General features: G+C 33.5%; 2 protein-coding genes across 2 annotated transcripts; one reads left to right on the forward strand and one right to left on the reverse strand.

Annotated features, from left to right (window-relative positions):
• Positions 1-386: 386 nt before the first annotated feature.
• Positions 387-3,042, forward strand: LOC110904625 (RING-H2 finger protein ATL8). The gene is made up of 3 exons (XM_022150469.2): positions 387-930; positions 1,782-1,879; positions 2,446-3,042. Exons 1-3 carry the CDS (start codon positions 772-774, stop codon positions 2,813-2,815), a joined length of 627 nt encoding a protein of 208 aa, XP_022006161.1. The 5' UTR covers positions 387-771; the 3' UTR covers positions 2,816-3,042.
• Positions 3,043-8,973: 5,931 nt separating this feature from the next.
• On the reverse strand, positions 8,974-10,837 carry LOC110904624 (cytochrome P450 77A2-like). Its single transcript, XM_022150468.2, has one exon. The coding sequence runs from the start codon at positions 10,702-10,704 to the stop codon at positions 9,184-9,186; it is 1,521 nt and encodes a 506-aa protein (XP_022006160.1). The 5' UTR covers positions 10,705-10,837; the 3' UTR covers positions 8,974-9,183.
• Between the last annotated feature and the right edge of the window lie 12,039 nt (positions 10,838-22,876).

Below are 22,876 nucleotides of genomic sequence, written 5' to 3' on the forward strand. Positions count from 1 at the left end.
TGAAAATGAAAAAGAAATGATAAGATTGACCAAAATACCCTTCCTCTTTATTTTAAATTTTGCCACATGTCCTAATATTATTGCTTCCTATCTTTCCTAGCCAAAATAAATTTTCTATTTCATCCTTTCCCTGATTAATATATATATACATATAATATTTATTTATATTTATATAGATTTTTACAATAAAATGGTTTATGTAGGGTAAAAATTAAGCATTACTTCAAAAAATAACTACAATACGTATGGGGGCTACAATTAATCATCCAATAATACCAGGACTAAAACAAAATACTTTATTAATCAAAGGTTCCATTTGAAATAAATCTATCAGAAACCCACTATAAAATATTCTCTCCCTTCTAAATCCCTTCCAATTTTACACTCCACAGCAATATCTCACAACCCCACCATTTTTTTTCTTGTAGATTCTTCTATTTTCAATATTTCATCAACACCCACAAAAAAAAAAAAAAAAAAAAAAAAAAAAACCCTCAATCTTTTACATACAAATTTGATCCAACATTAGAAGCTCTCAATTGTTCTTGATTCGTCGTTTGTCCACGAGACAAACAATGAGATTTTGGATAGATATATTATACCACGATAGAAGAACAGACAAATATAGATTGTCAATTGGCTCCAGTGAGAGAAGACAGAAAAACATCACATGATTTTACAACTTTAGTTTTGGTTGAGATGATGCGTATGATGTGAGCTTCAATTGTTACCTGTTAAATTTGTAGAAGAAATTGTTGAGAAATTGGAAACATGATGTCCCCTGGAATTAACTTGGTGATGACTGTAATCGGATTTACAGTGAGTACTATGTTTATAGTGTTCGTGTGTACGAGACTTATATGTGCTCGTATTCATTACATATCTTCCAGAAGATCCTTTCGTATGTCTTCTAGATCTGATCTCAACGCTGTAAGTGTTTCTGTACTATGTTTTCATCTCACATTCAACACCATTAATTAAATTATTCCAATTATCATTTAAATATTTAATCCCCCTTTTTTAAAAAAAGATTCCGATTTTAAAGTTAAGGTTGACTTATGAGTTTTCTTTCGTGTTTGAATCCAGCTCCCACTGTTTGTTTTTTTTTTTTTTTTTTTTTTTTTTTTTTTTTTTTACTTTTAATTTTTATACATTTAATCCTTTTTACACCCCTTGAGGCTATCTATCTGACGAAAGCTGTGTATTTTCGGTTTCTTGAGTATTCGGGAAGATTACCCAAAAAAAATTCCAAAATTTGGTACAGGTGTTTCTCAAAACAGTTTTAAATTTTAAGCTTTCTAAGTGTATTTAACAAATTTGGTAAGGTGGATATGGGTATGTGACAAGTGGTCTCAACTCTCAAGCAACAACTTTCGGTGAATGGCCTGATAAAGAAAAAATAAATAAAAAAAAGTGTATAAAAGGGGTTAAATTTGAAACTTCTGGTGATTTGATTATTCTTGAAGTGGTACTTGTGTTGGGTAAAGATATGATGATATGGGGTCCAATCAATAATGCTACCATCTTTAGTTTTGTTCTGGTGATTTGAAACTTCTAGTTTTAGTTTTGTTCTTTATCCATCTTTAGCAGCTATACCTCACCTTTTTTCTGTACGGAACTATGGATGGTGTTAGGGTACTGGTGTTTTCATTCATGTTTTTTCTTTGGTTCTTGTTACTTTTTTTTTTTTTTTTTTTTTATAATTGGTTCAGGCTTCAATAATTGTATCTCATCACTTGTTAACTTTTGATGACGATTTTTCGCCTTTTTTATGGTGTTAGATGGAGCGGGGCATGCGTGGTGCTGAAACTTTTGTTGCAGCAAGCTTCCCTACAAAGAAATATAGCGATCCGTTTTTTTCGTGCTCAAAAGATGCTCAGTAAGTTGATATTTTTTGAGTTTTTGATTTGATGTGTTACAACTTACACGAATGTATCGCGCACAACAATAGGCGAGATGGTATATGTTTTTTTTTTTTTTTTTTTTTTTTTTTTTTAAATTCTTGGCTAATTTGATAAGAAAAAAATCTTAATGATTTCTAAATGCAAGAGTTATACAAATTCTATCTTAATTTATAAAGATTTAATAATGTCTTTCAACTTTCTTGTAAGAATTTACATACCAACCCAAAATTGTAGTTGCAAAAATATCAATTTGACTTGGAAAAGTCAACTTTTTTGAATGGTAGAAATTCTTTCTGAGGTAGTATTCATGCCACTTGAATTGCATTTTTTATACCAAATAAAATAACAAATTAGTACATTAATTCTCTTTAATCAGAAGTAATCAACTGCAAATTACCCAACATATTCCATCTAAAGAAGTTTTGGTCAACGGAATTTATGGGTTACTCAATCTACGATGCGTTGACTTTTGGATTAGTTGACTTTTTGACCTTATCCCATGAACTCACTTCTTACTAACGTTTTCTTTTTACTTTTGTAGATGTATAGTTTGTCTTTCAGAATACCACGCAGATGACACCCTTCGTATTCTGCCCTCGTGTGGACACTTTTTCCACTCATCATGTATCGACATCTGGCTGCAGCAGCACTGCACGTGCCCCGTATGTCGAGTCTCATTGCGTGAAGTTTTTGACAAAAGGTGCTTAATGCAACCCATGTTCAGTTCGGCTGTCAGATTCCCATCAAGCGCGGATGACAGCCATAGGATGGACCCAACCACTAATGGTCAACCAAGGTCAACTGGCAACGTACAAGAAGCGGGACTACACAACTCAAACGTCAGCGAGAACGGTCCTGCTGGCTCAAAAAGTCCGGGGAACAAACAATTTGAAAGCCCGTCGGATGTTTAATTAAGATCACCACATATGTGTGATCAAAGTTTGTAGCTTTTGAGTGATGGTAAAGTGTCAAAGATGTTGGGGGTGTTATTGTCTTTTTAGGAATTTGTTTGTTTTGGCTTTACCAGTAGTATTTGTATATATTTGAAGATCAGAAGAGTTTGATGAGTAGATTGTTGTCATAGTTGTATACGTATATAGAAAGTTACCTTTGGTAAGGAAGTTTCTTTAGTGTTTTACTAAAGTCGCTTACACTTTCTTTCAAACTACAAAATCACTTAAGTTGAGATGATGTGATTTTTTTTTTTATAAATGTTACTTAAGTTTCATATTTGCTAGCTAAATATAACACATATATGAAGCTTGATAACTATTTCGGTCAGTATCGATTCGGTTCATTACGGTATCAGTATGATACCATAACTCGCAATAGCAATTGGCACATGTTTTACATCGATGAAAGACCATAAAAACAAATACCCGTAGTACCAATATCAGCCTTGTTTGGCCGGTGTCGATCTGATTGGTTCCGATACCGGTATGGTCCCGACACTCAATACAGCTCATGATACCAAAAAATAATTTATTGCAAATACAACTCTACATTCAATAAATTTTATAGCGCCACATCGAGAAAACCATAAAAATGAACACCGTAAGATACAGATGTTTGGTCGGTATATGTTTGATTTGTGAAGATAAAACAGATAATCACCTATATTTGACTCATTCAAATAGAACTTTTATCGAATTGTAGAAAAAAAAACACATCATGACGGTATATTCAGAATTTTATAAAACGTTATATTATATTAACAAAAAAACGAAAAAAAGGTAATCAACATCATTTTATATATAAAAAAATAAACCGATATTATACCGTACCGGTACCGATGTTCATACGAGATCAGTAATACTAAAAAAAGAATACTAAAATTAAAAATCAAAAATCAAAATATATTTTAGGTTAAAAATTAATAAATAATTATTTATTATAATATTAAAATAATAAAAATATTAGAAAAGCTATATATTAATTAAAAATTGAAACTACTCTTCAAAAAATTTTCATGATTATATAAACAGCATTTTAGGTACACATGAAAATGCTAAAGGATAAATGGTATCCAAATCAAAAGAAAAGCAACTTTGTGGCTTAAGAACTTGTCATTATATATACTAGAATTATCACCCGTCGCAATGCGGCGGGGATTCATTAGTTATATATCATGTTAGATGAAAGGCAAATGTTTCTTACATGACCACGAGTCTATGTGTAAAACCGATAAAAAAATAATTAATTGCACATTGCGACAGACCTATAAAACGGGAAAAATAGACGCGTTGCGACGCATATGTCAAACAGGAAAAAAATAGATGAAAAAAACATTGAACCCCACACGCACGTTGCAACGTGTTAACTCGAAAATTTAGACCGACACGTTAAACGGAGAACTTATGAAAGATGAAAAATATATAAGAGACTAAAGTTGAAAGTAAAAAAAAAGTGTTGAGATTAAATTACGAAAGATGAAACGCTTTGGGTTGAAAGTAAAAAAATTAAAGGGGTTAAATTGCAAAAGATGAAAACTTTTGAATTAGAAGTGAAAAAATAAATTAATCAAATGGGTTAAAAAAAACGTTGAACCCCACACGCACGTTGCAACGTGTTAACTCGGAAATTTAGAACGACACGTTAAACGGAGAACTTATGAAAGATGAAAAATATATAAGAGACTAAAGTTGAAAGTAAAAAAAGTGTTGAGATCAAATTACGAAAGATGAAACGCTTTGGGTTGAAAGTAAAAAAAAAAAATTAAAGGGGTTAAATTGGAAAAGATGAAAACTTTTGAATTAGAAGTGAAAAAAAATTAATCAAAGGGGTTAAAATACCCAAGATTAAACTTTAGACTTAAATTTATAAGAGTAAATTACAAGTTTTGTCCTTTATGTTTACATCAAATTTCAGACGCTGTCCTTTAGCGCAAAAGTTTGCAAGTTTTGTGCTTTATGTTTCAAAATCTTGCACGTTTTAACCTTTAGGCCAAACTCAGTTAGATTTTTTAGTTAATTATGGTCATGTGTGTCACGCACATGAGGGTATTCTTGTTATTTTATCTCTCTAAAGATTATTGAGTAAATAACTTAATATTTAAGGGGCTAGTTGTGTAAGAAATAAAAAATAAAAAATAAAATATAAATATAAAAAAAATCAGAACTCTGACTCTCTCTCTCTCTCTCTCTATCTCTCTCTCTCTCTCTCTCTCTCTCTCTCATTATCCTCTCCATCCCCTCTCTCTTCAGTCTTCACCCATTACCACCACCTCCACCTCCCACCATCACAACCTCCTACCACTACCCTTCAGGTGGTACTCCCACCACCACTAATGTAACATAATCCCATCAGATCTTAACCATATATCTTTTTACTAACAAATTATGGAAACAGTAAGAACATCCAACATTTAACCATCGAGACAAATCGACAATCAGCTGCAGACTAATTAAACACTTTCTCCAGATAGTAACTAATTTTATAAACCAATAACTACATCCTTTTTAAGGCAATAACTGATTTTAGCAGTTTGCAGATCACACCAATCTTGTGTTATACAACAACACTATGTTATTGTTATCTCTATGCTAATATTACCAGAATAACAAACCCTAACTTACAAAAATCACACCAGTACCAAATTCAAGCCCCAAATTACTTTTCGACAAGCGTATAACATCAGAAATCATTTAAAAACAGAATATTGTCAACATCGATCAAGCGAAAGTAAACGGAAGTAAACCGGAGGAAAGATAGCGATGAGTGCGAGGATTGAAAGGAGGTATCGGAAGATGTACTTTCTGGAGAAGAATACTCTGAATCTTCGATCGCGAAAATGTGACGGTGTAACGCCGGTACCACCACGTCGTCGTTTGAATGATGGTGCCATGGAATGGTAGGGTAGGAGAGTGTGTTCATGATCTGAAACTGTAATGGTTGAATATGGTAGTTGGTTACAAGTTTGTGATCAGCTATTCTGAAGGGTAGTGGTAGGACTAGGTTGCGGTGGTGGGAGGTGGAGGTGGAAAGTGGTGGTAATGGGTGAAGAGAGGGGGGGGGGGGGTTGGAGAGGATAATGAGAGAGAGAAGAAAGAGGGGGAGAGAGTCAGAGATTTGATTTTTTTATATTTATATTTTATTTTTTATTTCTTACACAACTACTCCTTTAAATATTAAGTTATTTACTTAATAGCCCCTAGGGAGATAAAATGACAAGAATACCCTCATGTGTATGTCACATGACCATAATTAACTAAAAAATCTAACTAGGTTTGTCCTAAAGGTTAAAACGTGTAAGATTTTGAAACATAAAGCACAAAACTTGCAAACTTTTGTGCTAAAGGACAGCGCCTGCAATTTGGTGTAAACATAAAGGACAAAACTTGTAATTTACTCAATTTATAAAGATTAAAACTTTAGAGTTAAAAAAGAAATCAATTTCAGATTATGAAAACAAAAGAGATAAATAGATTTAATTAAATTGATGTTTAATATTATTATTATTATTATTATTTAATAAAAGAGATAAATAAAAAATAAAGGTGAGAAATTACCAGAGAATGACACGTGTCCAAAAAGGATTTTTGTTTATTAGTATAGAAAGATATGATAATAAATAACAAGAAAGAGAGAGAAGCGAGTTGGTTTTGGAGAGGGGAGTGATTAGTTTAGTTTGGGTTTTGGCCGGTTAAGGTAGGGTATAACCAGTTTCTAATCTTAGGGCCGGTTAAGGTAGGGTATAACTGGTTTCTAGTCAGTGGCGAACCCATAAATTGTTTTCTGGAGGTATGAACGAGGGGTTCAACCAAAATTTCAACGGGTGCGATCGGGATTTTAGCCTAGAAAATACACTAAAATTTTTTTGTTAAGGGGGGCGCCCGCTTACCTAATTCCCAACTTGGGTACGCCCCTGTTTCTAATCTTAGGATTTGGACCGATGAAAAATCGTCAAGTCGGGTATGGACCGGTTACTCATTGAAGCAGTTGGATTATACTCTACCTGAACCTGTTCCAAAGCCCGGCCCAATTTATATTACGAATTCCAAAGCCCAATTCTTTTGTGCCTGAGGATAGGCCCGTATAACATATAAACATGATCCCATAGGCCCGTGTGAGTGGTAAGCCCATATATAAAATTGCATGATTATTGGATTATATGAATCAAAACGTTTTGCATTTTGGAAATACTTTCGCCTTCCAGAGACTCCCGGTTGTTCATCATTTGGTGGTGGTCATTTGATACCGGCTTTTTGATCGTTATTGAATTTATTTTTTAAAAGAATAAAGGGTAAATTACTTTTTGAGTCATTGTGGTTTAGTAGTTTTAACTAGTTGAGTTTAAAAGCAAAAAGTTTAATGACCTGAGTCCCTATAAGCATTTTCCTTAACCATTTGAGTCCTTTTGAGTCCAAATTTTAACATTTTGAGTCCAATTTTTTGGACTCAAATCATTATAAAATGAACAAAATTGGACTCAAAACGTTATAAAATAAATGGCTAGAGACTCACGGCGTTGAACTTTTTGATTTTAGACTCAAGTGGTTAAAAACACTAAAACACAGGGACTCAAAAAGTAATTTACTCAAGAATAAAAGCAAAAAAAAAAAAAAAAAGAAACGATTTTAAAAGCAAAACCATAATTATATATAAAATTATATGTATACAACATGAATAAAGTGTAGATGTATTTAGTGAAATGAAAAATAGGTTCTTTTCACAAATATATGCATAGGAAAGAATAAAGTGCACACAAGATTTACTAGATATAAAATCAACCCTATTTGCATAAAACGTGTGCCCTTTTTAACATCCTCTAGTAAACGCATTCAATGCGAGTAGTTGATGTATGTTTGCGTGGGCAACCAAAGCTTAATGGTTTTCAAAAGAAACCTCCTTTTGTTGGTAAGCATTAATTTCATAAATTCAAATAAATACTAGTAATGACATTCAAAGCAATTGTCTTAATTTATTTTTGACGTGTACATAATACAAATGCATCATGTATGATGTACAGTATTTATGAATCAAATATACAAAAAAATGTATGGATTTATATCTACACACCACACATATATACATTATCTCTACCATGAAAAGTTAATACATTTGCATTGTCACCAACATGTGCATTCATTAAATATGAAAAAGATTGTGGAGGAGAGGCCAACGCCACAAATCAATGGATCACATCGAAAGTAAAGTTTGCACGGTAACATTTATTTATTTGATTGTACATAGTTATTTTTAACATATAAAAATAACACTCCAGACAAATATGTTATACGCAGAAGAAATGCTGACCTAAAATATTATTAACGCGTTTTGGATGTACTGGTTGTGAATAAGAGATTAAGAGTATAGCTTTGCAATTAAGTGTTACCATGTGGGAACAATGCTAGATAGAAAGGTTGTGTTAAGTCTCCACGTAGACAAACAAAAACAAATATACGAAGTTTTTTTAAAGAAAGAACAACTGATTGAAAAGAGGTTGAATTGTACACCCATGTACTAGTTTCAGGGGTTTTTTTTTTTTTTTTTCATGATTAGGAACAACGCCTAACAAACACTTATTTTTCTAGTGAAACATTCACTAATTGTAGACAGTTTTACATTAATAAAGAAGAAAAAAACTATATGGGTTTTGTTTGTGTAAGAAAAAGAAAGAACCAAAGGTACTTTTAAAGCATGTCATGTGTTTTATAGTTGCACATTTATTAGGTAGTAAAGCAAAGTTTATATCAAAAATACAAGAATTATCGTTATCAGAAATGATAATTTAGTTTAAATTAATTTAGTATATGCTTGGTACTCTAATGGAATAATAGATAAAACATATAACATTGTGGTACAAATGATAACCTATATATGAAGATGTTTACACAAGAATTGATGGAGTTTACGGGTTCTTGTTAACGTTGTCTATTGTCTAATAAAGAAACTTGTATTTTAGCTATTTATATAAAATTACAGTTTTTATGAACGGCCAAAAACTTCTATAAATTTATAAAAACCGGGTCAGCAAGTAGCTCAAAACCCAAACAAACAAGGAAGATCATATAAAATTACATGATAGGCAAAAATGTTTGATCAAACATTCTAACAAAGGAAAACAATATTTCAAGCAGAAATATTCTTTTAACATCCAAAAACTTATATAATTCTATGTTGCAAAAACATTAATCAAAATATCATATCACACATAAATAAATACCTAACATTCCTACGTCATACCTGGACTTTCCCCCGGGTTTGGATCCTTCAATAAAACAGAAACAAAATTACAAACACAAGTTTTATCGATTATTACTTAACTCTAGTTTCACATTTAAACTCTTGGTTTAATCATAGCTCTAAGACTGTTCTTCATAACCACAGTGAACTCCAACTTCTCACTAAAATCCACCTTGGTGTCTTTCGGGTACGAGCTCCATTCGAATTCTTGAACCATTCGCGCGATCATCAAATTCACATGAACCGTGGCCATGCCCAACCCGGGGCAGATCCTTCGACCCGCCCCAAACGGCATCATCTTAATCCCGGTCACCCCGGTTATATCCGCATCCTCCCCACCCGTCAAGAACCTATCCGGGTCGAATAGTTTCGGGTTGGTCCATAGTTTCGGGTCCTCCGCGATAGCGGGTAGAAAAAACTCCACATTAGTACCCGTGGGTATATCAAACCCGCCTAACTTTACGGGTTCGGTAACCGAATGGGTTAGGGAAAAATAAGTGGGGGGGTGTTTTCTCAACAACTCCTTTACGACAGCGTTTAGGTACGGCATGTTTTCGACATCTTTCTCGTCAACTTTTTTGTTCCCAATAGTGGCTCTGATCTCGTTGTAAAGCTTTGTTTGGATACTAGGATTTTCGATAAACCTTGCAATGGCCCACTCGATCGCGGTACCCGTGGTGTCGGTCCCGCCGTTAAGAAACTCCGAACACAATGTCACGATTTCCGGATTCGTGGGCGGATATTTCCGCCCCTCGACCGTTAAATCAAACAATGTGTCAAGATACGAGAACTCCGCGGCCGTGGGATCCGATCCCGGATTCTTCACAGCTGCGCGTCTCTGCTCGATGAACGGGACCAACGTCGCGATCTGCTGTTCGCGCACTTCCAACGCCTTCTTCCGCTGCTTCGAGAAAAACGGCCGCAACAACGGCAAATAATCGTCTATTCTCGGATCCAAAGTGATCAAAACCGTCTTCATCATATTATCCATCTTCTCAATTGTTTCCTCATCCATTTCGACGCCAAAACACATCGCTAAAAGGATACAAAACACCGCGAACCTCGCGTTTTTCAGCACCCAAACCACGCCATCATTCGCTGCCGCCTCCGCCTTCAACCGCTCAACAAACTTATCCATAGCCGTATCCCGAACATGTCTAAAAGTGCGCAACTTACCCGCACTAAGCGCGTTTTGCACCATATTCCGCCTCAGCGACCGCCAAACCGGACCGTACATCGCGGCATTGACGGTAAACTTGTCACAACTAAAAATAGTCCGGGTCGGGTTTTCGGACGGTCGGGTGGCGAAAACCGCACCCTTTTCAATCAACGCCTCATGAACCAAGTCCGCATTGGACAAAATAATCATGGTACGGGATCCCATTTTAAGCGTAAAAATGGGGCCGTATTTCGGCAACAATTCTCGAACATACTGGAAGAATGGTTTGCCGGAACCGGCTACTTGAAATAAGTTTCCAACGACCGGCCAGCCGGGCGGGCCGGGTGGTAGATTTACACGTTTGGATTTAGTGTTATGAGTGAGGAAAAAGATAAAGGCGGAAAATAAGATAGCGAGAGTAGCAAAGATTAGATGGTAATAGGGAGAAAGATCCATTGTGGTGTGGTGAAGAGGAAGAAGATGAATGGAATTATTGAGTGAGCATGAGAGGGTATAAAAAGGTGGGAATGCATGAATTTACAGGTATGGGTGTAATTAAGAGGAGATATTCAACATCTCCCAACTACATACCAATCAAGTGTGTAGGGGCGAAATAGCTCCATTTTTATTTCTTTAGCAATAAATAGTTATAATTTTTTTTATGTATTTGTTATCATTATTGTTGTTGCTATTTCTGTTATTATTATTATTATTATTATTATTATTATTATTATTATTATTATTATTATTATTATTATTATTATTATTATTATTAAGCTTCCATAAAATTAATTAAATTATGATGTTAGATCAAATATAAATTCTCCTAAAAATAAAAAGTCGTAATAAAGGTATCAAATGTATTTTGATTGACCTCATTCAAGCAGCATTGGAATCGTCTTATCGAACTCTAGAATGTGAGATTTTAGGTTTTGTTTTTAGATCTTTAGCTTATAGATTTTATACTTTTTGTTTACATCATTGTGTTTTTTTATTTATTATACATTATGTTTTTTTATTTATTATTCGGTCTTTTTTATATTTGTGTATTGTGTCTCTTTTGTGACTAATTGTCTTTTTTTTTTTGCTTGTATTATATTTTGCTCGATATTATGTTATATTTTCCGATCTATTGTAGTTTTAAGAATGTCATGATGAATCTTTGTTTGTTGTGTACGATGGTCAAATTCAGTTAATACTTTAATAATAGGTAAAATTCATGTAAAAAGAGAGTTTGAACATAACATAAAAATATGGGATGAATCAAGTATTTACACGTGTTATATTTTATACATGATATAAAAGAAAATGATGTATCGGTTGTAGAAAGGAGCAAATTAAAACATAAAAATGACAAATGAGAACACAAAGATAGGACACTTAATATATAACAAAGAAACAAATGTTGAATACATTTTGCAAAGGAATGGTAAATACGCATTTAATTGAAACGGTCTAAAATACAATTTTGTTAAAAAACTAATGTGACATGTCAAATCTTTAAAAATCATATTTACTTAATAACATGCTTAAACATTTGAGTTCTCGATCACTCATGCATCATGTTGGTCAAGGATTGGTAGTACTCAATACGTAATGATTATATATGGGTCAGATTCAAGGATAACGTACGATGTTCAGAAGTAAAGTATGTGATAGTAGGTTGTCTTTAAACTGTAGTTCAACTCTGAACTAACCTAGAGAAATATATTGATAACAGATTAAAGTGTCATTTGCATACATGTATTTTACAATGTCGTAGTTTATAATGATTGTTCCTTTTTAGTAGATTACAAGACTTGTTCTTATCAACCAAAAGAACTATGAATATTATGGGTTAGGAAGTGTACAAACATCCTTTATAGTGTGGGGTAGTGGGGTACTCTATCATAGTGATCTCCGTAGCCTAGATCTTTAAAGTGTTCTTAACTCACAAGTCATTCTTTCTTATATTAACTCCTAATACTAGTCCAGTAAACTAACCGAACGAACACGAACATAAGTATGTTCATGTTCGTTCATTTAACTTTAACCGAACACGAACACGAATATATAATCGAACACATTTTTTTGTTCGTGTTCGTTCATTAAGAAAGCGAGCATGTTCCTGTTCGTTCATGTTTGAATAAATATAAACAAAAAAAAAATTAACTGAACATATTTGAATAAATATAAACAAACATAAATTAACATGATTGAACAAACAAGTCTAATATATTACAATTCATACGAAAACACATCTAAATTAGAGTTCATAAATATACTAATTAGTCATATTAATATAAGTAGTTAAAAAACCTAAAATTCATATAAATCTAACTATTTATGTATTTACTAAAATTTAAACGAACGTTCATGAACATAAATGAACGAACACAAGGTGTGTTCATCTTCGTTCATTTAATTAAACGAACAAATTTTTTTGTTTGTGTTGGTTCGTTTATTAAATAAACCAACTTCCCGCCGAACAAGTTCATGAACGTTCGGTTCGTTTACAGGCCTACCTAATACTATCAACATCAATCTCGAGCTAGTTGCAATGTGACATCTCACTAGAAACTGTGTGTACACGAACCCGATTGGCAATTGAGTCAAACATCCAATTATGATTCTCAAGACTCTTGTGTTCGTCACTAGGTTGTGTTTTGCAATATCAAATCAAATTACCAAAAGTTGTCACTAACTTATCAAATGCAAGTTAAAGGAGGTTTCTGAAACATTCTCATAATCCTAAATCCCCCCACATTTCTTTCAATTTGATCTTCACTCATGACGTAGTCCCAAAGTGATGCATCATCAAAACATCACGTTACATCTATCGTCTACAAACACAATTGTGTGTGTGAGGATGTTTTGCATCCTTTTTCTGGTGCTAAGGAAACAATATCCAATGAAGGCTCTACTTATATATCTTTGTAAGGTTTCCTATTCCTCCTATGTGGGCAAGTTCCCACCCATTTTCTCACACCTTTCCCATTCCAAATACACCACGTTTAGCATCCGTGTCACAATCATCTTAGACTCCATTTTAGGCACGCTTTAGTTCGTTGGGAAACTCTCATCAACGAGATTGCAAAATCCATTAAATAGTAATCCTCTAAGACCATGTGTAGTGGTGGAATAAAATAATGCCCCCACCATCGGGCATTATTCGACACGTGTCATCCCAGTCAGCATGGGGCATTATTGCAAAAGTGGCGTAGTGGGACATTATTCCAATAACGGCCCTTCCAATCAATAAACAATTATTTTTTTATAGAGAAAAGAAAAAAAAAGAAATGGCACCTTACACTTGGACCACTCCCATTGGCCACATCCAATTTGCATTTGACCACTTTAGCGTTTTTTAAAAACGCCGGCTTGCAACATATTCAAATATAACGCCGGATAACGCCCGGTGTAGTTGGGGGGGGGGGGGGCATTTTGGGGCGTTTGTTTTCATTTTTTTTTAAACCACGCCCCACTACGGGTGGTCTAACAATAATTACATATAATTATTTGTGTCCAAAATCAGCGAAAACCCATACTTAGAGTGGCTCGTGCGACTCTTAAGTTTTCGGTTGTTACACCATTTTTAACAGTTTTTTAGTTTTTTAGTTTTTTAGTCATATCACCATCTATAATATACAAATTTCGAGGTATTTGAATAGAACTTTAGTTCCTATGTTATATGAGTTTGGTTATAAAATATAATTCTTTTACATGTATCTGTGATCTATTTTTGTCAAGCCAAACTCAACAATACAATATTGAAACTAGTCAAGTAATCAAGTTAAGTTCGAGCTTAGTTTAAAATACTCAAACTTTTTTCTTTGCTTTGATCCGTAGGTGTGGCTTTTCTAGCTGGTGAGTAATGCTTTTGTGGTAGTGTCTTGAATACAATTTGGCATTGCTATTAGAGGTTGTCTTGGTGTGTTGTATGGCATTGCTATTAGAGGTTGTCTTGGTGTGTTGTATATTTTAAGTTGTAGAAAGTGTCACCAATATTGTTAGCATTTACTATAGCTGGTCCTATATATGAGGCTGCAAAGACAAAAGTGTTGCAATTAATGGACTTTTGTCAAGTGGCCTTATCGACTACATTATGTCATCATTGGCATTTTCATATTTGGGACAAGAAATGTGGTTGGTTGTTAGCGAACGCGGTTTGTTAAAGTGTGGTTTCATTTCATTTGTCAGAACTTCCACTTTATTGTCTTTTAAATTTTTTTTCCAAAAGATAAATTTCATTAACTATACACCCCCTCCTAACAACAACCAGAGGCGGGCGAAAACCAACCAAAACGGTATTACAACATACCCAAGGCTTGCCTTCTTGTCCGAAAAACGGCTTCATTCCTAGCTTTTAGCTTTTCATATACTAACCGATTATAATTATATCGTGTATCAACAAACCACTTACAATAAGGGCATATATGTCATGACTTGACACAAAATGCCTTTTGAATACTTAGTCAATTGAAGTCAAACTGATGAGCGTTTATAAATAAATGTTTTTAGGTTGTGTTAAATATACCCAAATTTTAACTTTTCAATAGAGGGAAGGGTGGGCAGGACTCAGAAGAGAAAAAAGTTGACATTAATTACTCCAAAAATTAATTAACTAATATTTTTATTTTATTTTTTAATTATTAATTATAATCATTAACTTTTAGCTTTTATATTATTTTTTAAGTGAACATAAAGTATTTTTTATACAATCCAACTTTTATGTAATGAGTTTTCTTAATCTTTGTTATAACACACAAACTTGACAAACGTTTTTGAATAAATTATTCCAATCAAGTTGAATAAAAAGTGGGCTGCAATGTGTAAAAATGTTAAAAGACAAAAGTTTATCATATAAATGTTTTAGTTTTTTAATTTATGGTGCTTCGTATCAGCAGAAACAATTCTAAATGACATTTTTAAAGCTATGGTACTTTGAAATAAAAAGATAAATGTCTTTATTAATTATAAAACATATATGAAGCAACATTAATATGTCTGCGGCTGGATGGGAGACAATGCATTGGTGGCGTCTAAAATTATATACCTAACTTTATCGTCGTGAAAGCGGTTTTATCGATCTAGGTGATTAATTGTTTTAATGTTTGCACGTTTACTTTTTTATTATAGACTCGTTATTTATTTATTTATAATGAACCTTTACACTTTCGTGTTTATAATAAAGTGTCTTGATTATTTATTTATGAGTAAACTGCCATTTTGGTCCCTGTAGTTTGGGCACTTTTGCCATTTTAGTCCAAATCTCAAACTTTTTACATCTGGGTCCCTGTGGTTTGCATTTTGTTGCCATTTTAGTCCAAAATCCAAAACCCCTCTATTTTGACTGTTGAAAACTAATTATTTTGTCCTTTAGTGCAGGGGCATTTTGGTCATTTTTTAAATTTCATTTTTTTTGCAATAAAACCCAGATCAAACATCATCATCAAAACTCAGAACAAACATCATTTGTCTGCAACACCCTATAGCACCACCACCGCCACCTCCTCCCTCTCTCTCTCTTCTCTCTCTCTATAGCACCACCACCAATTGTCTGCAACACCCCCAATTGTCTGCAACACAAATCATCTAACAAATATACAAAATCTCCAACTCCAATCTCACACTCAACTGTACATTAACCCCATAATCCACCCTTCACTCTCTCGATTTCTACCTGCAGCACAAGATCATCTTCATACACACATCCATCCATTTCAGGTAACATACCACCGCCACTACAAACCCAATATCACCATTCATCAACCACCTCCCATCCATTTCAGGTAACAGACCACCGCCACTAACACGTCATCACCACCCCTCTCCTTCTGCTAACAGACCTGAGACCACCACCATCGCCAACACGTCATTACCACACATCCCCTTCTGCCGCCGGACCTCACCGACCACTGCTGCTACTACCCAACCTCAACCACCACCACTGGAAAAAAGCCCTAACCCCTAATCCCCTTAAGTTCCCCAAAATCTTATCAACACCACTACACTACCAGATCCACAACAAACCCACAAATCTAACAACACATGGTAAACCGATTTGTGTGGAGGTGCTCACCGGATTGACTTGCAGGTTCACCGGGTTGTGTTGCAGGTTCACCGACGGGGACTGATGTAAGAGAGAAAGAGGGCCGGTGGTTGCAGGGGGTGCGAGTGGGTGGTGGCAGGTGGTGGTGCTTGGCGGCGAGAGGGTGGTGGAGGGATGAAGATGAGGATTGTTGAAGATGAGAGAGAGAGAGAGAGAGAGGAGGATTGTTGAAGATGAGGGTTGTGGGGAATCTGGCAATTGGGGGTTTTGATGATGATGATATTTGATCTGGTTTTATTGAAAAAAATGAAATTTAAAAATGACCAAAATGCCCCTGCACTAAAGGACAAAATAATCAGTTTTCAACAGTCAAAATAGAGGGTTTTGGGATTTTGGACTAAAATGGCAACAAAATGCAAACCACAGGGACCCAGATGTAAAAAGTTTGAGATTTGGACTAAAATGGCAAAAGTGCCCAAACCACAAGGACCAAAATGACAGTTTACTCTTTATTTATTAATATTGATATTGATACTAATACTAGTAATAGTATAACAAAATATAAAAAAGTAACAAAAGTATTATAAAATAAAATAATATAAAAAATATAATTATTACTTTTGACTTTAGAATAAAATAATGTATTAAAGTACTTAATCTTGATTATTTATTAATATTAATATTAATATTAATATTAATACTAATACTAATAATAGTATAACAAAATATAAAAAAAAGTAACAAAAGTATTATAAAATAAAATAATATAAAAAAACATAATTATTACTCTTAACTTTAGAATAAAATAATGTATTAAAGTACTTAATCATTACCAAGTTTGACTAATTTGGTATATTAATCCATATGTTGGGTGCATTTGTCACACTCATTTTAAATTATCCCTTGATAACTAAAATGGTGACACTTTTATGTGCTTGTTTTTTTTAAAGGTAAATTTCATTAACACAAAACCGCCAACCCAAATCGGGCCGACGAAACAAAACACACAAGACTAATTACATATTAACAAATGAACACCATTCCTCCCAACCTATGCCTTTGTGCTTGGATCTATTCGAAAACCAAAAGAAACTTAAAGCCTTAACTTCACTAACTATACTTTCAATTCTTGTCGAGGAGTTTGGGAATCTCGCGTTATTCCTAGCACGCCATATACTCCAACACGCAATTATGATGATACCTTGAACCACATCTTTCTTCCTATCCGAGACGTTGAGATTTTTGAACACTACGAACAGATCCTGCATCGAGAAAGCGTATATGAAGGGGATCTTGCACCATGAGCTTATGCTATTCCAAATGTTGGCAGCCGTATAACAAGAAATGAAAACATTATCAGCCGATTCCTCACTAGATCTGCAGAAAGAACACAAAGAGTCTTCGACAAGAACGTTCCTTTTCTTTAGACCTTCCACCGTCGGGATACCATTCAAAAGGGTCCGCCACACATGGATGTTACATTTTGCGGGAACCCATTTGCACCATTCTAGGATGAAACCATGATCGGCGATATCATCGGATCTCAATAATTTTTTACAGACTTGACTGAAAAGCAACCACCCGAATCCGCAACCCACTTCCACCGGTCCTTGACCGAAGACAGCTGAACATCGTTGAGCAGAGCCGTAATCTGACCAAGACTGTCCAGCAAACCCGAAGCCTCAATATGCGATCTCCAACTCCATTCCAGAACCAGCGAAGATCCTTGATCTTTGATTAATGTTAATACACTTGGAGAGTAAATAGATTATTAGAAGGGCTTAAAAAACCGTGAGGATTAATGGTTTTGAATAGTCATTAACGCAGTGATAAAGTTAGAACTTTACGGCAAAAGAGTCACAATAAAAAAAGATATTACATTTACTAGCGTATACTAGTTAAGGTCTTTGCTAATTGATAAACAAGTATGGCGAGCAAGCAAACCCCAATTAACCGAATTGAAACAAGAACTCTCAAAACACCGAACCGAAGTAACCGGCCAAACAAATATACGATGGTTCAGTTTTTTTCTTTGAAAACTGAAAATTACGGTTCGCTTTTGAGTATGTTTCGCACCAAAAACGAATCGAAACACAACGAAAGGAACCGAACTATAATTCCAAAATTGTTTAAACGACTGACCTTATGAACAAGTCTTGAACTATTTACTCTACTCATCTATACTATATAATAAAAGAAACCAATGGAAGGACACATGTCATTCATTGAAGCCATCTATTTTTTATAGATAATTAATATCAATTAAAAGATAATTATAAAATTAAATTTAATATAAATTTAAACGATTCGTATAGGAGATAATATAATATTTTAAAATATTTATCAGATTAAATGTAAATGATTTATTTATTTATTTTATTAAACTAAAGTAATTAAGGGTAGAACCTATTTCAAAAATGTTTATAAGGGGTAAACAAAAATATTAATCAATGTTTATTGGTTCTATACTTTTATTTTCGTGTTCAACTCTCAACTCAAATACGTTAATCACTATGTTTATGTGACATTTATAAGAACCATCACCACAATCACCCCATCCATCTATCGAGTATATCCGTTAGTTTTTTTAAAGATATAAATTTTTATTAGACTCATTCAACCCGTGTAATAAACGAGGTTTTTAAAGATATAGCATTTTTATTTTTTACTATACAAAATTACATTTATGCAACTCGGGTAATAAACGGGCTTTTTAAAAATATAATTTTTTATTATGTAGCATATAAAATTATATTTATTCAATCCATATAATACATGGGGTTTATAAAGATATAACTTTTTATTGTCTGGTATATAAAATTACATGTGCTCAACCCGTATAACACATGAGGTTCTTAAAAATGTAACTTTTTATAGTATTTAATATATAAAATTAAATTTACTCAACCCATGTGATAAACAAGATTTTTAAATATATATTGTTTTATTATTTGGTATATAAAATTACATTTATTCAACCCGTCTAATAAACATGATTTTTAAAGATATATTTTTTATTATTTAACATATAAATTTACATTTATTCAACTCGTGTAATACACGGGATTCTAACCTAGTATATTTTTTAAAGCAACCTAAAGTCAAGAATCAAGAAAAGTAATAAATAAAAATAAATTACAAAGTGATAAATAACTAAAAAGAAAACCCGAAAAATTAGTACTATACCATTGAAAGTGAAGGGGACTCATCAAGTCTTGTCCCACATGTCTAGAAGTTGAAAACAATGGGAAAAAACCAATAAATATAAAGTATAATTGGATCAAGTTTTTTAAATTTAAAATCCATTATTTTCATTTTAACTTTTCACCATGTTCTTCTCTTTCTTATAAACATGCAGCCATCGATGCCTTCGTTACCCAATTTTTTTTTTTTTTTTTTTGATAATGTTATCTTCACTCCTCTCTCTCTCTCTGTCAACTACATGTTATCGTTACCTAAATTTTTTTGATCATGTTATCATCGCACCTCTCTCTGCTTCAACTACATGTCGTCATTACCTAAAATTTTTTTGATCATGTTATCATCGCTCATCTCTCTGCTTCAACTAAATAACTATCATGTTGTCATGTTTTTATAAGACAAATCCACACTACAGGTTTGATTTGGTGTGAAGTACTTAATGTCATGAGTATTGGGAAATATATAAGTATAAAACATAACCTAAAACTCTAGTTTTGGAAATAAACGGTAATGGGCTTCGTTTTAAGAAAATACACCAACTGTTAAATTAATCAACACTATATGCACTTAGTTTAGGGGGAAGTCCTAGCCATGTGTCATTTGGATTATATCTGAGATCTTATTTGTGCATATAAGTATATAACCTTGTAGAATGGGTCTTATTTGTGCATATAACCTTGTAGAATGACAAGTAGCACACGTATGGTATTTCAAGTCTTCACAAAGAAGCACTACTAAACAGTGAGTAACGCCCATTTGAAATTGCTTTTATTTGGGGGAAGGATATGTTTTTGCATCATGAATGGTTTTTCATACTTGTACATACATAGCTACATAGAGACGTAAGGTTACCACAAGTCCTCTACTGGGGATAACCATTAACTAGTATGGCCGCATATATTGTGAAGTAGATCTATTTAGGTTGACAACCACTTTATAGTTAGTCGCGCTAACCTTTTCGATATGACAAATGAATGCATGATATCCATAACGCTCAGGGTTTGTAATAAGCACCAGTTTGGGGGCAAAAATATCGGGTTTGGTTATATCACTCATGGTAGAATATAAACAAATATATATGATGTATACTCACACATGTTTTCTTGCATATATAAAACTGCGAACTCACTAACCCTTTTAGTTGACACTTTTAAGCATGTTTTGTCATGAGAGTAATCGTGCAAAGGATCTAGCATCATGGCGTTAGGATGCAACTTTTGGGGATATTTAATTACATGTCTTTGTTTTGTTGAACTTGGTTTAAACAAATTGATACAATAGTAACTAGATAAGTAACTTTTGGGCATGTATGGAAAATGAATGTTTGCTTAAGTTTCTCGCAAACAATAGCTATGCTATCAGATTCGTCACACCTTGTTTCAAACCCTCTTCCGCTACAACGTGGGATGTGACAAAACCATGCATGGTTTCTATGGTAATAACCAACCCTCTATACATGGTGGTGTTACCAGTTGGGAATCACCTTCGGAAGGTAGTGAACCCCACTTTGTACCGTTTCCTTGTTTCTTAATCTAATTTCTACACTCCTTATCGCAAATGAGTTGTCCCCAATTCTCAAGTAAAATGGCACGTCAGGTGGGACTCTAACATGATCATCATATGAAAGTTTAATGTGTCCCTAAGAACTTAGTATGTATATTAGTTTAAATTGATGACAAGCTTGCTTATTATTGTTGTCAAACAAATTTTTCATATCTTTACCTTGCCAATTGTGCTAACAAACCGGTCTAGTAATTAAAAAGGCTTCAATGGATGAATCTAGACCAAAATCTCAAAACAAAGGGAAAATGTATAAACAATATAAAACCACCTTGAAATACCTTTTTTTTTTTTTTTTTTACTTTTTCTTATTTTTTACTTTCCTTTAAAATAAATATACTTTAATGGAATATTTATGGTTTCTAGATGTATGGTTGTGAAGTTGAATCAGTCCCATATCCCCATTGTCCAATAATCGAGTCCCACGAGCATAACAATTAACCCAACCCACCCCCCACCTCGTGCTTCCATTCAATTCTTCTGTCAAAACACAAAAGTGCATCTTGTCATTTTTTTTCCTTACCAGTTAAGGTGGAAGGGGCACCATTCGATGACCCTGTCGGTGAGTGTTTTTCTTGAGCGGTGAAGTGCCGCCATCTTATTTTCGGTGAGTGTTTGTTTTTAAACAGTGACTAGTCACTGATGAAAGAGGGGAGAGAGAGGAGGAGAGAGAGTGAATTCCATCCAATCACACATTTATTTAGTTTTTTAAATTTTTTTAAAGAAAAAATTGTTTGAATGAAATACCGTGATGATTGAGTGAAAATAGAAAGTGAAGAGAGAATTGATATGACATGAGATTATTTACTATGAAAAAAGTTTATCACTATCCATTTGAGAAGTACCTCTTCCAAAAAAACATGTTTGACAATTAAGGGAACGAATTGACCGACATAAACAGTGAAGGTGAATTATGGATGATGAAAAGGTGCTAATGCATTACTCGTATGTCTTATACTTTTATATTTAACTTAAATAAATATTTTAATAAATAGAAAAAGGTATGCCAAATTATTTTTAAGTAAATTTTAGTTTTAGGTTAACGACAATAATAGAATGAGTTGATAAAAATAACTTCGTCATCTTGTGAACTATTGTTCATCGTAATGCATTATTATGGGTTTATACATAAATTGGAATTAGAAAACTTCGATGTAAATATTTAAAATAAAAAAAAAAATCTATTGAGGAGATGAGTTAAAAATAAGATATGTTTATATACAAACAAAATTAATACGGTAATTGTTTTGATTTTAATAGTTTTATATTTTTTTCAGTTTAAACACATGTTAATTTTGTAGCTAAAATTCATGTTCTTGTGAAATTTTAACCCATAATCTCTAGACCTATCCACTTTAAAATTATAACCCATAGATGGCATGGCAAAATGGTGTAATTGGGCGATTCCAAAAGCAAATATGTTCGTCCGGAAATGCGCCCAATGAAGAATTCCAACACGAGTGGAACTAGGAAGAAGAGGCATACAGGTAGGAGACGGATTATGCTCGTGTTGCAGTTATGAGTTGGAAACGGTAGACCATCTTTACGTGTCTTGTTCGATGGCAAAAGCGTTATGGTGAGTGATAGGTGTTTGGATGCAAAACAACACTTTACATTCATGTTCATCAGTAAAGGAGATATTAAAAAGTGTGGAATCTATAAAGACCACAGAAAGAAAGAAAGAAGAAAGCGATCAGTTGTGTCATGATGGCTTCTTTTTGGAAGATATGGACGAACAGAAATGACAAAGTCTTCAAAGTACATAAGACCAATACAAATCTATTAGAAGATATAAAGAATGCACCTTTTTATGGTTGAGAAGCATAGCTAAAATGC

Source organism: Helianthus annuus, chromosome 14, assembly GCF_002127325.2.
Source record: "Helianthus annuus cultivar XRQ/B chromosome 14, HanXRQr2.0-SUNRISE, whole genome shotgun sequence".
NCBI classification, from domain to species: domain Eukaryota; kingdom Viridiplantae; phylum Streptophyta; class Magnoliopsida; order Asterales; family Asteraceae; genus Helianthus; species Helianthus annuus.

What these genes read in the sequence shown, in the direction of transcription:
- LOC110904625 (XM_022150469.2), top strand. Translation starts at nt 772, where the DNA reads ATGATGTCCCCTGGAATTAACTTGGTGATGACTGTAATCGGATTTACA. An exon ending in CTAGATCTGATCTCAACGCT is followed by an intron (nt 931 to 1,781) that starts GTAAGTGTTTCT and finishes TTATGGTGTTAG; the next exon opens with ATGGAGCGGGGCATGCGTGG. An exon ending in TCGTGCTCAAAAGATGCTCA is followed by an intron (nt 1,880 to 2,445) that starts GTAAGTTGATAT and finishes TTACTTTTGTAG; the next exon opens with ATGTATAGTTTGTCTTTCAG.
- LOC110904624 (XM_022150468.2), bottom strand. Translation starts at nt 10,704, where the DNA reads ATGGATCTTTCTCCCTATTACCATCTAATCTTTGCTACTCTCGCTATC.